Source organism: Pseudopipra pipra, chromosome 3 (assembly GCF_036250125.1).
Source record: "Pseudopipra pipra isolate bDixPip1 chromosome 3, bDixPip1.hap1, whole genome shotgun sequence".
Classification (NCBI taxonomy): domain Eukaryota; kingdom Metazoa; phylum Chordata; class Aves; order Passeriformes; family Pipridae; genus Pseudopipra; species Pseudopipra pipra.
This window is the reverse complement of record NC_087551.1, coordinates 81,935,673-81,947,953: the sequence shown is the minus strand read 5'-3', so window position 1 is coordinate 81,947,953 and position 12,281 is coordinate 81,935,673. Positions and strand designations below refer to the sequence as shown.

Below are 12,281 nucleotides of genomic sequence, written 5' to 3'. Positions count from 1 at the left end.
GACCTGAGACATCCTAAGTATGGGTGAGGGATTACAAGCCTGGGATAGAACAAAACAGGGCTGAAAAAAACATGTTCTCCAGTAAACCTGGGGGCAGCGATCTACCAGCAAGAAGTGATCTATCCACTTTGGTCCCTCAGTTTCCAGGCTCAAGCTTCCCAAGATGTAACTCTCTACAGTACACCAGAAAAATGTCAATGCAATTGCACAGCTGAAACGAGAGACGAGCCAAAGACAATCTAAAAACTAGAATCAACAGACTGGGAAGCTTAAAAGTTGGCTGCAGTGAGCACCTTAAACTCAGCAGAGAGCTATGTAACATACTCTTCTGCTGCTGCTCTCTTCCAGGCTCCTCCAGCTACATAAATCACACTGAAAGATCTTTACAGGGTCAAAACGGAATTGAAAAGTGATTTCAAATATTATGTTACTAAGCAGTAGCACACCACTGGAAAATAAAATGTAATTTATGTCTCGGCACAGATAAGGAGTCCACTAAGCTAGTCCCAGAGAGCAGTTCTGGAGCACAAGGCAGAACAGAGTTTATTACAGATTATTAGCAACTAAGCATTTCCTTTGTGTGCTTATTACATCCAATGCATATGTATACCGACTAGAATTTTGGCAGTATTGTAATATAATTGAGAGAGAAAATACATTCTCAAAAACACAGGTGTGGTTGAGATCATTTTTGGTTACCTAATTTAAAACAATAGGCTTTTTAAAAGCTATACTGACACGGTATCAGATGTTAAACTGTAACTTTTAGATCACCACAAATATAGCTGCCATGTGTCATACCAGGAAACTCTGCAATTATTTTCAGTTCAAATAGTTTTATTGTAATACAGAATTACAATGTTTCAGTTTTTTTCTAGGCTACTACCAGAAATATGTCTAAAACAAAATAAAACAAAACTAGTTTTTGTTTTGCTATTACTCCAGTAAGATACATGAAATATCAGTTTTCAATTAGTGCCCTTTTGTTACTCCCTGTTTGACTCACAATCTTCACTATTTTGGATGAAGAGGGATCTTACGCTCAGGAAACAGCACAATTAAATATCATCATTCAAGCTCTCTGCAGATCTTTCCAACTTTTCCCAATAAAAATACAGAAAAACTAGGACCAGTAATTCTAATATTTGCTGTACAGAAAGTGAACATGAGTAGAATGAAACAAGCCAGAAAAAAAAATTCTAAGGCTGACAAGACCACTGTAAAGCATCAGTGAAAACCTGGGCAAACTTTGTTTGGATTCACAAACTGAGATCTAAACAAGGTTTGCAAGGATAAAAATAAACAAACCAATATTTTCCTGGACAGTGTTTGCCCTCTAGGACAAACACTTGGTGATATTGACTTTCTGGCAAGGAGAATGACAGTTGGAGTGACAGAAGTTTATCAAAAAAGCCATCTTCCTTTCCTCCCACTTGGCAGAATATAACATTACCTTAGCAGAGCAGGTTTCAGAACTTGGGCTTTTCAAAAACTATGAATTTTTACCTTGTGTGTTGCTATAAAAGCACAGACCCTGGGAATCACCTCAAAATATAGTATCTTCAGCCTGAAATTCTGTTTGCAACCAAGACTGGACATTGTCACATCACCAACTTTGGCACACAGGTGGGCAAACCACAATCTGCACAGGCTGGTGCTGGAAGACACCATTCCCTTTGGTTTAGCAAAGCACTGTGACGTTTGCCTTCATCTGTTCCATGGAAATCTAGGGCTGAAAGGCCATAGTCAGAGGGTTTCCAGGGGATGCATGGGGCTTTCCCACCCCACAGCTGACATAACCCTATGCCTGGTTCAATTCCAGGCTCTACACACGTGCCTCTAGGGTGACAGTTCCTTTACAGAGACAGCCTCACAAAGCTAAAATGACCCAGGAGCAATCAAGCACAATCATGGAGTGAACGACATGGAAAAAGAAAACTCTGATATTCTGTGTACTCCAAGAAAAAACCCTTCCTGAGCTTACTTATTCATACCTGACTTCATACTTGACAGCCATTTATCACTTCCTACCTCTGCCCCAACACACAAATTAAAGGGAATCCTGAATGCACAACCTGGGACTGAGTGCATACAGAACAATGTAGGACATACAGCTTTGGCATACATGGAGACTCCTATTTAATCTATCATGTGTAAAGCAGAGAAGATTTTACCACAGATTACTGGCAATGTAATGGACAAGAAATACATCCTGCTGGATTAGACAACAAAAATGTTGATTTCTTAATAGGAAATATACGGATCATTCAACTGCATGGATAACTAGTACTGGCCAATTCTTGAAATTACTAATTGTTGCAATTTCACTGTGTTAGTATCAAGGAGATTCTTCAATTTTATGGCCTCTGAATGTACAAAAGAATAACAATTCTGCCCCTGGGTATTAAAATAACATGTTGAAACAATCAATGGCTGCTGTCATACCCAAATGTTTACCATACACAGATCCCCCGTTTAAAAGCTCACAAGACACAAAGTGAGCAGACAATACAGGTGCATACTTATTTCCTAACATCTAGAGGAGTTTTCAGCAGTTGTAAATCAGTGTAACTCCACTAAAATCTATTACTTGATTTTGGCTTATGACCATGTTCTTTCTGGCTCCAAAATTCTACAATAACATTATTTTTCAGTAAACATAACTCAGGAACACTAATTAAACAGGCCTTAACTTAAAATAGGAAGTATGGACAAACAAAAGCTACCTGATTTCATGTTACAAACTGTTTAGGACACTCAGTCCCACTAAGACAATGATTCTTCTATAGCTGTCGAAACAAACACAGATTCAGTTACACATACTGCTCAACAGCTGGTTACTTTAGATTTGCATCAACACACAACTGATGGATTTTGTAACTACAAGGGAAGACAGAAGCATCATAAAAATATCATCATGAATTCAGTTGCCTGTGTATTGCATTTGTAAAAATCCTAGTCTCTAGACACACAACAGATACATATCACAATGTAACATGCCTACAACAATGTTTTCTTAGGAAAACTTCTGTGGGTGCTTCTGTGAGTAACATACAGAAGAACACTGGAGAAAACTCTGAATGCTTCACTCCAAATTTTATAGGTTTTCACCACTGGAAATCTTTACTTTTTGTTGAAGATTTTTATTGTTTTTTAAGCCAACAAAATTTTATATAATGATTCTAACTACTCCAGCCTAAGTTGATGAAATTTCTTTAAACATCTAATTTAATTTAAACAGTGATTCATTGTTTAAAGATCCAATGACATTTCCTGCCTTGATGTAAATTTAATACAATTGAAAGAAACTGAGCACTACAAGAAGTCATCCATTGCTATATTTAATATAATGGAGAGTCATGTAACCACAGAATATAAACCTTTACTCTGAAAGGGTTTATGGGCCCCAGGAATCTCTCTTTCTCCTAAAAGTAACACCTTTATACTGAAATAGCACCTATTCCTTACCTGAAAAGAGTTCATGCATCGAAGCGAAGGTGGAAGAGATGCGGTGCTCAAACCCAGCATTAGCAGTAATTCCAAACATGTTTCTGATGGAAACTTTAAAGGATGAACTCCCATATCATTTTCCCATGCATCAGCAAGGCTATAAAGTTTAAAAAAAAAAAAAAAGACCTTTGCATTAGAAACATGAGTGAATTTCTCTTATGTATGCTAAGTTTTCCTTTCACATTGTTTTTAACAGTTGGTGATATGGTTAAGGTGCTCCATCTAAATTCACCTTGTCTTTTGGTAAAACACACTGACTTTTACAAGGAAAATGTGAAAGGAGGGGTTTTTTCACAAAAATAAGACAAATTCTAATACTTGAAACTTATGGTTTAGATATATTTTAAGAAAATGAAAAAGTTTCATTCCTTTGGAACAAAATTTCATTTGTCACTGGCAATTTCCCAAACTGATGTTTATGATGCTCACACTGCAAACTTATTAACAGTCTACACCAAGCAAAAACTCAATTCCAGTTCATTTTATACAGCTTTCTGCTTTAGATGTATTAAAAGAATAAAGATTTCTACAGTTTTAAGAATTAAAATTTCTAAAGCACATTCCTATAATCTGTTCCCACTACTGCATGCTGAAGAACAAGATTAGTTCAACCAGATTTACTCAAAACACAAGATCATTCCACTTCCTATTGTTCAGGCTTATTTCTTCCATAATGTACAAACTGCTAGACTGATCAGTAATCCAGTTACTTTAATAATTTTACCTTCCATATTACGCTCATGAGCAGCTAGTAGCAGATACTCCAAAGTAAGATGGATGCCAATTATCCTCAGCAGACCTGAGAGCGTCACTTTGGAAGACAATGCTAGCTAGCCTTCCATGTCCGAGACTTCAAAATTTCAATACATAATTTTAGAATCAGCTTTCACTTTTAAATTCCCGCAGCTCTTCCAGCTGAACCACTGCTTGTGAAAATATCAGCTTATTTTAACGTACTATCTAGAAGTAGCTGCATTTTTTAAACACCCAGAAGAGCAGTCGTGACTCCAATATTCAGAATGGTGAAAACTGGGCAGAAATTGTCTTCACACTATCTGTTTCCTTCTGGACAGTTCTCATTCTCTCAGGTCTCCCAAATCCAACAAGTCTCTGTAAAGTCCTGCTTCTTACACATAGGCTTGCTTATACACTTATTGTACATAGCACCTTCTTAGTTCTTCTACAAGACAATCCTACTTAGCGTAATTTACACATCTTTCTTCAAAGAGTGGGTGTATTTTCACTTTCTTACGTCCACTTGTTTGAAATGGCCTCTTGAATCTCAACTATTTGGGTTTTTTCTTTCCTAATATCTACATTTTTTCCTCCTTCCTCACTTATCTACCGGTATGTAAGAATCCAATTCTGCTTCAGTACATAGAAGCAAGACCTACAATGCACTCAAGGTCAGAGGGGCTTCAATCTCCCTAAAAAAAGGAGTGCTTTCTCTCACTCTGTTTATTTTTTTTAATCCACAATAAAAGACAAAGAGAATCGTATCACAACTAGATTACCAAATACACCATGTCTTTTCTCAACCTTCACTAGAGTGGGTCACTTTGACAAAAGAAGGTCTAAGCTTTACATGGTAAGGAGAAGAAGAAAGGCAGTTTGGTCTAGGCACCCTCTGACTCCTCTAATGGCAGTGCACCATTTAAGATCTCCACATATGTCTGAGATGCTACAAAAGGACAGAGGTCAAAACCTGTCATACATTAACAGCCATTATAATATGTACTATCTCACTGGACAATTATACTGTGCCACACAGATCTGGAAAAGTTGTTAAAAGCTGTTAAACTGTCTTCTAGGACTGGAAGGTGAAAAGTCTAGAAGACACTCTGGAGTATTTTCACTACTGAAAGATACAAGCCTTCAGTTAAGTCCCAAATACTACATCTATATTGAAAGGAAGTAGGATTCTTTTACAAGACTACACAAGAGATCAAACCCAGAAGAGGTAGCCCTGGTCCAGAGATCCAGGCTGAATGGGGCTCTGAGCAACCTGGTCTAGTGGAAAGTTTCCCTGCCCACAGTAGGGGGGATTGGAACTAGATGACCTTTAAGGTCCCTTCCAACCCAAACCATTCTGTGATTCTATAAATATTCCAGAAGGAACACTCAATGCTCAGTGATGAGCACTGAGCAGCCAGTAACCAAGGAGTCTTGTTAACTGTAATCCAGAACTGAGTTTTATATTTATCAGTTCGTAATTTCATTTCCACACATAATTCGAAACTTACCTTTATATGTTCCTTACTCAGTGTTTGTTCTACATTTTTTACAATGTGGTGATAGAGATAAATTTAGGTGAAGCTAGTAAAATTGGGGCTTTCTATTTTTCAGAAATCAGCAAGTCTAAACAAAGCACTGTGCAGGCATCTTCAAACACAGCTAGAGAATTTGGAGATTGGAGGTGATATGCTAAGGTTCTGGGTCTTGGGAAGGTGTTTCCACAGATCAACACCCTCTCTGCAAAGAAACTTTTCAGAACTCCAAGCAATATTCAAAACATCACAACTTACTTTAGTACCCTGATTCTATTCTTGTGTTTTGATTTGAGGATTTTTTGGAGATGTCTTCTTGTTTTAAAGTCCAACTAGTACAGCCCTGACACTGAACAAGGGCTTTTTTTTTGTGGCTGTTGGTTTATTTGAGGGAAAGAATGTTTGCATAAAGACATTTGGCCTAACTATATTGCAATTCTTGTTTATTAATTGCTCGGTTATTAGTATTTCCTGAAATGATTCCAGTGTATTCCCTTACTACAAACAAACCATGTGTATCCTAGCACTTACTGCTCCAGGAACACTCATGTTAGGAATTAGTGTTTGCTACTTGTCCTTTAGCAGCATTTAACACAAGTGGTTGTGGGAAGTCACTGTTTTATTAGATCCTTTCTCTTTAACTCTATTATTTTTAGAAGCATTTTTCCCTAATCTTTATAGTAGAGGAAGGAGAAAAGCACCTATGCTTAAAACAAAAGCAAAACAAACCATGAAGAACCCACTGTTTTTCACCTTAGTTTCACAGTTTTTCTGTGTAAGGAGAGTTGTCTCGCTTCCAGTACAGGACAGGAGACAGCTTGCTTTCCATTTACTGGAAGAGGTAGATTGGCTGCTAATGCTCCCCAGGAGAGTGAGCATTCACAGAGGACAACTCAGCCCATCAGCTCAGTGTTTCCTCCCAGACTAATCTGAAATGCCAACAGAGCTCCTCAAACATGCAAACAAAACTGTGTTTTGCTCTCCTGATCTTAATGGAAAAAAAAAATTCAATTTGATATTAAGACAGGGCAAATTGTCAGAAGGAGATTTTGGAAGGGCTCAAGAAGAAGACAAGAAAGAAAGATGTAGGACACAGATGTGGTAACTCTGAGTTACCATTACTCTGCATGGTAACTTCGGATGTAGGGCTTTGCATCCATGTGCTCTCTTCCGCTACTTCTTAATACTTCTACTCAGCAATGAATTCTTGCTTCTAAGCTTCCCTTGAATGAAAGTAGTGTGAATAAAGGCAGAAGACAGCATAATTCCCAAAGAAGACAGTACAGCTTGCTATGCTGGCTGAAAGAAGTAAGGGAGGGATAAAACGTTAGCTGGAGGAAGGTAGGAAGGTGAGGGTAACAAAATAAATAATGCTCTTCTTCCTTCAGCAAACATTCATCTTTTCTGCAATGCAAACAAGCCTTGAGATTCTGGACTTCATAGTCTGATAAAAGAAAAAATTGTAACTCTCAGTATCAAACAAAATTTATAAATTCTACAAAGATTCCCTAAGTCATTGCGGGGTGAGAGACTGGATCTACTTTGGACTAATTTTACGATAAGTAAAATCTCACCACTACCTACTGACCTTGACAGTGTTTGAGGGAGACGTGAGTCAGCTTTAGAAAACAGGCTTTAAAACAGTAAGATGTAGTAAAACATACTCAGTAAAATGGTCCAAACTAAGAGCATGTTCTGAGTTAAGAAAAGGACATGTCAGAGTGCATTTTTTCACAGGACATTGAATCCACCTCTGTAAATCACCATCATCATCCAGTTTTGTCTGTCAGTGATCTCACCAACAGGAAAACACAAATAATTCTAAGCATTTTGTCTGTCAGTCCATTTGTTCAATTTTCTCCTTGTTTTCTTTATCCCACTCTTCCCCAGAACTTGTATTAACCCTCCTAGCTTATTTCAACCAACTTTTCTTAAGAAAGATCACAAATAAATTAGGTTTGGGGAAGTTTCATGTTTTCCTGAAAATCACTGTCTGAGTAGTGAGAAGAAATGCACATTAGTTACTCCGCAGAGAAAAGCTGCCGATGGAACGCAGCAACATACTTACCGGCTAATCAAGTGATGTTTACCTGGGAGAATATTAGCATAAACTCAATAATATGACATTTCTATCTAACAAACCAACTACTATAAGCAAAGTAAACATGTTCTTCACAGCCCACTCCCTAATGAGTGAGCCAAACTGAGAGACTTGGTGCTTTCACTTAAGTGCAGTCAAGTTTGTGGGTTCAGGACAACTGAAAAAAAAAATCTTAAAATTTTGGGGCAAGAAGAAAGATTGCTGATAACAGAATTGATCACTAGTAAGAACAACAGTCAGAGCTGTTCCCAGTGTTAACCAAACTTGAGATGCTGCCTCTGCGGATTAAAGCAAAACCTCAAACCCACTCCTTCTGTTCCATCTAAGAGATATCTATTAGTCTCACCCACGAAAATACAACAAATAGACTTAAGATTAAAAGGTATAATTAGAACCTTCATATAACTTTAATTTTAGAAAGACAGAACCACATATAATGAATGCTAATAAAACTTTAATATATTTCTGGCAAACACTTCAGAACTCAACTAAAGCTGTACTGAAAGTGAAGAAGTAAAACTCTGCTTAAGGGGAAGATACTTGTCTACTGTTCTAGATACTGATGAGAAATAACTATGTGCTAAACTGTTATGAATGGAGCATTCAAAACAAGTAAGAAATAAAGATGACAGGCTGAGATTATCTTCCCCCTTATCCTTTTCAACACTTTCTCTAAGGAATGGGTTGCTTGAAGGAGAATCTTAGAATATGACATGATTGCCACATTCCCAATAACCAGCCAAAGAAATACAGCTAGGAAAGTAAAATTCCTTTACTAATATGTATAAAATGTTTTAAAAAATTAAGTGGCATTTTCCGAGCTGTTTAGCTGATAATAATGGGAAAACCAGGAATATTTTGATTTCTTTAAAAACTAAAAAGAAATCAGTAAATGCTATCTGAAATTCAACCAATTTAAAATCTGAAAGCAGAGATAAGCAAAACTTCAAAACAACTACTCAGATAAGACTAAAGATAAGACAGTTACTTCTGCAGCAGAAATAATCGATTACATTCTTAGATGATGTTTTACATTTGACTCACCATGCATCAGAGAACGGTATTTCTCCACTACTGACTATGGAATTGATCCCAATGAATTGCCTACATAAGTCAGAGTAACATTTCAAAACTGTGTCCTTAAAAGAAAGGTTTAAGACACCAAAATATTGAAATACTTTTATTTCCTAATTCCTTGATATAAAAACTAGTAAACAAACACAGTCATCCATAAGGTCGTGGAACCCACCCACAATGTCCTAAGTCTTCAGGAAAAATGCAATATTCATGGTATGTCAGTGAATGAAAAGAATTCTTTGTATTTCAAAACCAGGAAAAAATGACAAGGATTCTCACAAGATTTTGAAAAACTGAACCAAACTTCTGACTACACTGCAGTGAAGAAATCTGTGACTTCTTTCAAAAGAAAAGTGCTAAAAGCCATTTATCAGCAGTAATCACCCTCCGTCGTGCATGAGATTCACTTCAAAAGGCAACTGAGTCGTCCCATCAACAGACAAAATAAGTCTGCTTTTGAAGAGGAACAGTGCACCCCCCCCCCCCCCCCCCCGATTTAGCAGGCTGCTTCTATAAATACATTAACTGTAGGTAGGGTACAGAGGTCAAAACTAGAAAATGAAAAAGCTCTTACTCAGGGCACTACTCAGTGTTGCTGAGGCACTATATTAACTTGACTTTATTAGTTATGATCCAGGTAAATGCACTCTGCATTTAGGGCTCCCAATGACATGAAACCCTTGACAGAGATTACTACGTTAGCTACAGCTTCAGCACTTTGCTGAATCAAGCCTGTGCTGAAGAATCCAATATAAAAGCTGACAGAAGCTCAGCCCTGACTCTCAGAGCTCACTGAACGTTGTTAAAGCTGCCCTTTCCACAAGCTACAGCTCTGACAGAAATGACAGATGACTTTACTGAACCAAAGGACAAACCTGCTAAATTAAATAACTATTTGTAAAAATGATTTAATCTAAAAACAATTCTAAATTATGGTTGATGATGTGCCTATATACTTAACGTACCGAGAGGCTAAGGTATTTATACTTTTAATTATCCTTACAGTGATCTAAAAATGACATAAAAATCAATGCACGCTCATTACTGTAGACAAAATTTAAATAATATGGAACACCAGGAAGTGTGGTACTTTCACAGCCTACAGCAAATTCCTATGGAAAAAAACTTGCTTTATAGAATCACTGCTTCCCTCCTAAAACAAACATCTGTGGTCATGTTCTAACGCAGTTCATTATTCATTCTCAACAGCTGGGAATGTCAAGTGTGGGTTTTCAGCACACTAGTAAAGATCCCTGGAATCTTTACTAGTCGCATGGTATCCCAAACCATCAGGTATTAAGTCTCTCACAAGAGATAAAAAAGGGAAGAACTGAAATTTAACCCACTGGTGTCCTTGCAAGGGAATGAGCAAGAGAAGAACAACATATCTATGGAAGTAAGAAGACAGAGAGCATGCATTATATTTTTTGTAATGCACTACAGTGGTCAACAACAGAAGCTCCGTCTCTAAGTTTTAAACCTTTTCTTTTCTCCAGTCTTAGCACGACAGAGACAGGATTTCACTTAACTGAATTTCTATACTTTCAAGGAGTCTCAAATACTCTCTTCTGCAAAGCATTCTTATCAGAAAATTACTGATATGTAATCCTTGTAATAAAGTGAATTATGTATAGTACACCATACATATACTTTAATATAGTATACATAATTATATTAGTTATATATACATTTATCATATTAATATACAATTTTGCATATTGCTATACATTAATATGAACAGATCCAACAGTTGTATACACAAGCACACGGTCATTATTGATAGTATTCTATCTTTTTTCTTAGCAATGCATATTTTGAACGGAAAAACAATGTATTCTAGAGTCTGGTCAAAAAGAATTCAGCTAGAACAATTTAGATGGTTTAAAATACCTCATCCTACAAAATATGTCCTTCTTGAACTTTCAATGTGTCACCATCTGAAAAGGCCATGTTATTTATTACTAATAAGAAAGTCTTATAATGAAAATTAAAATTTAACCTCACCAGAGTACTAGTGCCATAATATTTTTCAGAAGGGCTGACATAAGAAATATCAAATGGTCTTGTGATATTTCAAAGTGCCTTTTAAGTACAATCATTCCATTTTCTCTGATGAATGCTTTTATGATTTAAAATCGATATTCCACATGCACTTTTCTCATGTCTAACTCCAGTACATAGCATAGATTAAATAACTCATGCTAAAAGGTACATTAAAAGGCAATGGATAAAATTATTTTGTTTCCATGAAACGACTGCATATGAATCTCATCAACATTAATTTTATTAATGTATTTTAAATTATTTTACAACTTCTTGACATGCTTTGATCATTTTAAGCTATTTAAGGGAAGTTAGAGTAGTAAAAGCTGCCTATCTCAATCCGCAAAGCACAGCACAAATTATTTTTCTTTTGTTTCACACCAACCAACATTTTTATTAGATCCAACTGCCCTATATTAACTTAAACATAATTGCATTGGTTTTGGTACAGTTATTAAAAAATGTTGTTAGCACAAATAAAGCCTCTGAATAGCCCACAGAATTCAATTCTTTTTTTCTTAAAGTGGTAAAGGGCAAAACCAGAAGACCAAAGAACTGCATTAGTATATTGTGTCAAGACAGACTAGGCGTTTACAAGTAGATTATTCCTCTGAAGCACAGAAAAGCTATCTCAAAATCCTGCAACTTTTTACATGGCAATAAATCTTGAGATTTTAATCCTGTCCAGGAGTAACTTTGCCTTGGAGTACGTAATTTCAAAGTAATGCTCAACATACTTCTCCAGTCTAAAGATTTTTGGGTGTTCACCAACAGCTTTTTTACATTGCCTTCCCTCCTCCGGGATGACTGCTATGCAATTTCAAAAGCATTACTTTTAAGTCATAAACTCTATCACCTATAAAATATTTTCATTACATTGCAAAACAGCACCAACTGTACTGTTTCTGCTGAAGACAAAACGGAATTTCAGCTGCAAGAATCACTGAAATAAAGCTTAAACATCACAGAAGGATTAGCAGGTGTTCATCTATTCTGCAACCTTTAGGTTGAAGATTCATAGTATCTAAAATGAATGTATGAAAACCTAAATCAAGCAAGAATGTCTAAAGCAGACTTATGTTCAATGGGGCACCTAGATGCGTGGGATCATGAACATTGCAAATGTACTAAATTTAAAATTCACAACAGTACTCAAAGCATGCACAGATGGTCAATGAGTATAACTAAGACATTATCATCTTTATTTAGTTTCAGCACCACGGAAGCAAAAATAAGCTGATCAAAGAATGAAGAGAAAATGTGATTTTAATTTTTTGGGAACT

The 12,281-nt window shown here is 36.5% G+C and overlaps 1 protein-coding gene across 5 annotated transcripts in view; it reads right to left on the bottom strand.

The window, feature by feature from the left end:
* The window catches only part of UBE3D (ubiquitin protein ligase E3D), an 82,099-nt gene that overhangs the window by 31,211 nt on the left and 38,607 nt on the right, over positions 1-12,281 (bottom strand). For 3 of the 5 annotated variants that reach the window (XM_064651116.1, XM_064651115.1, XM_064651122.1), the window contains exon 9: positions 3,469-3,607. The exons of 1 other annotated variant lie outside the window; for it this stretch is intronic. In XM_064651116.1, coding sequence (XP_064507186.1) covers positions 3,469-3,607 — 139 coding nt within the window. Of the gene's footprint in view, positions 1-3,468; positions 3,608-12,281 lie in introns of those variants that run through there. One more of the 5 variants, XM_064651121.1, reaches the window with a different exon arrangement.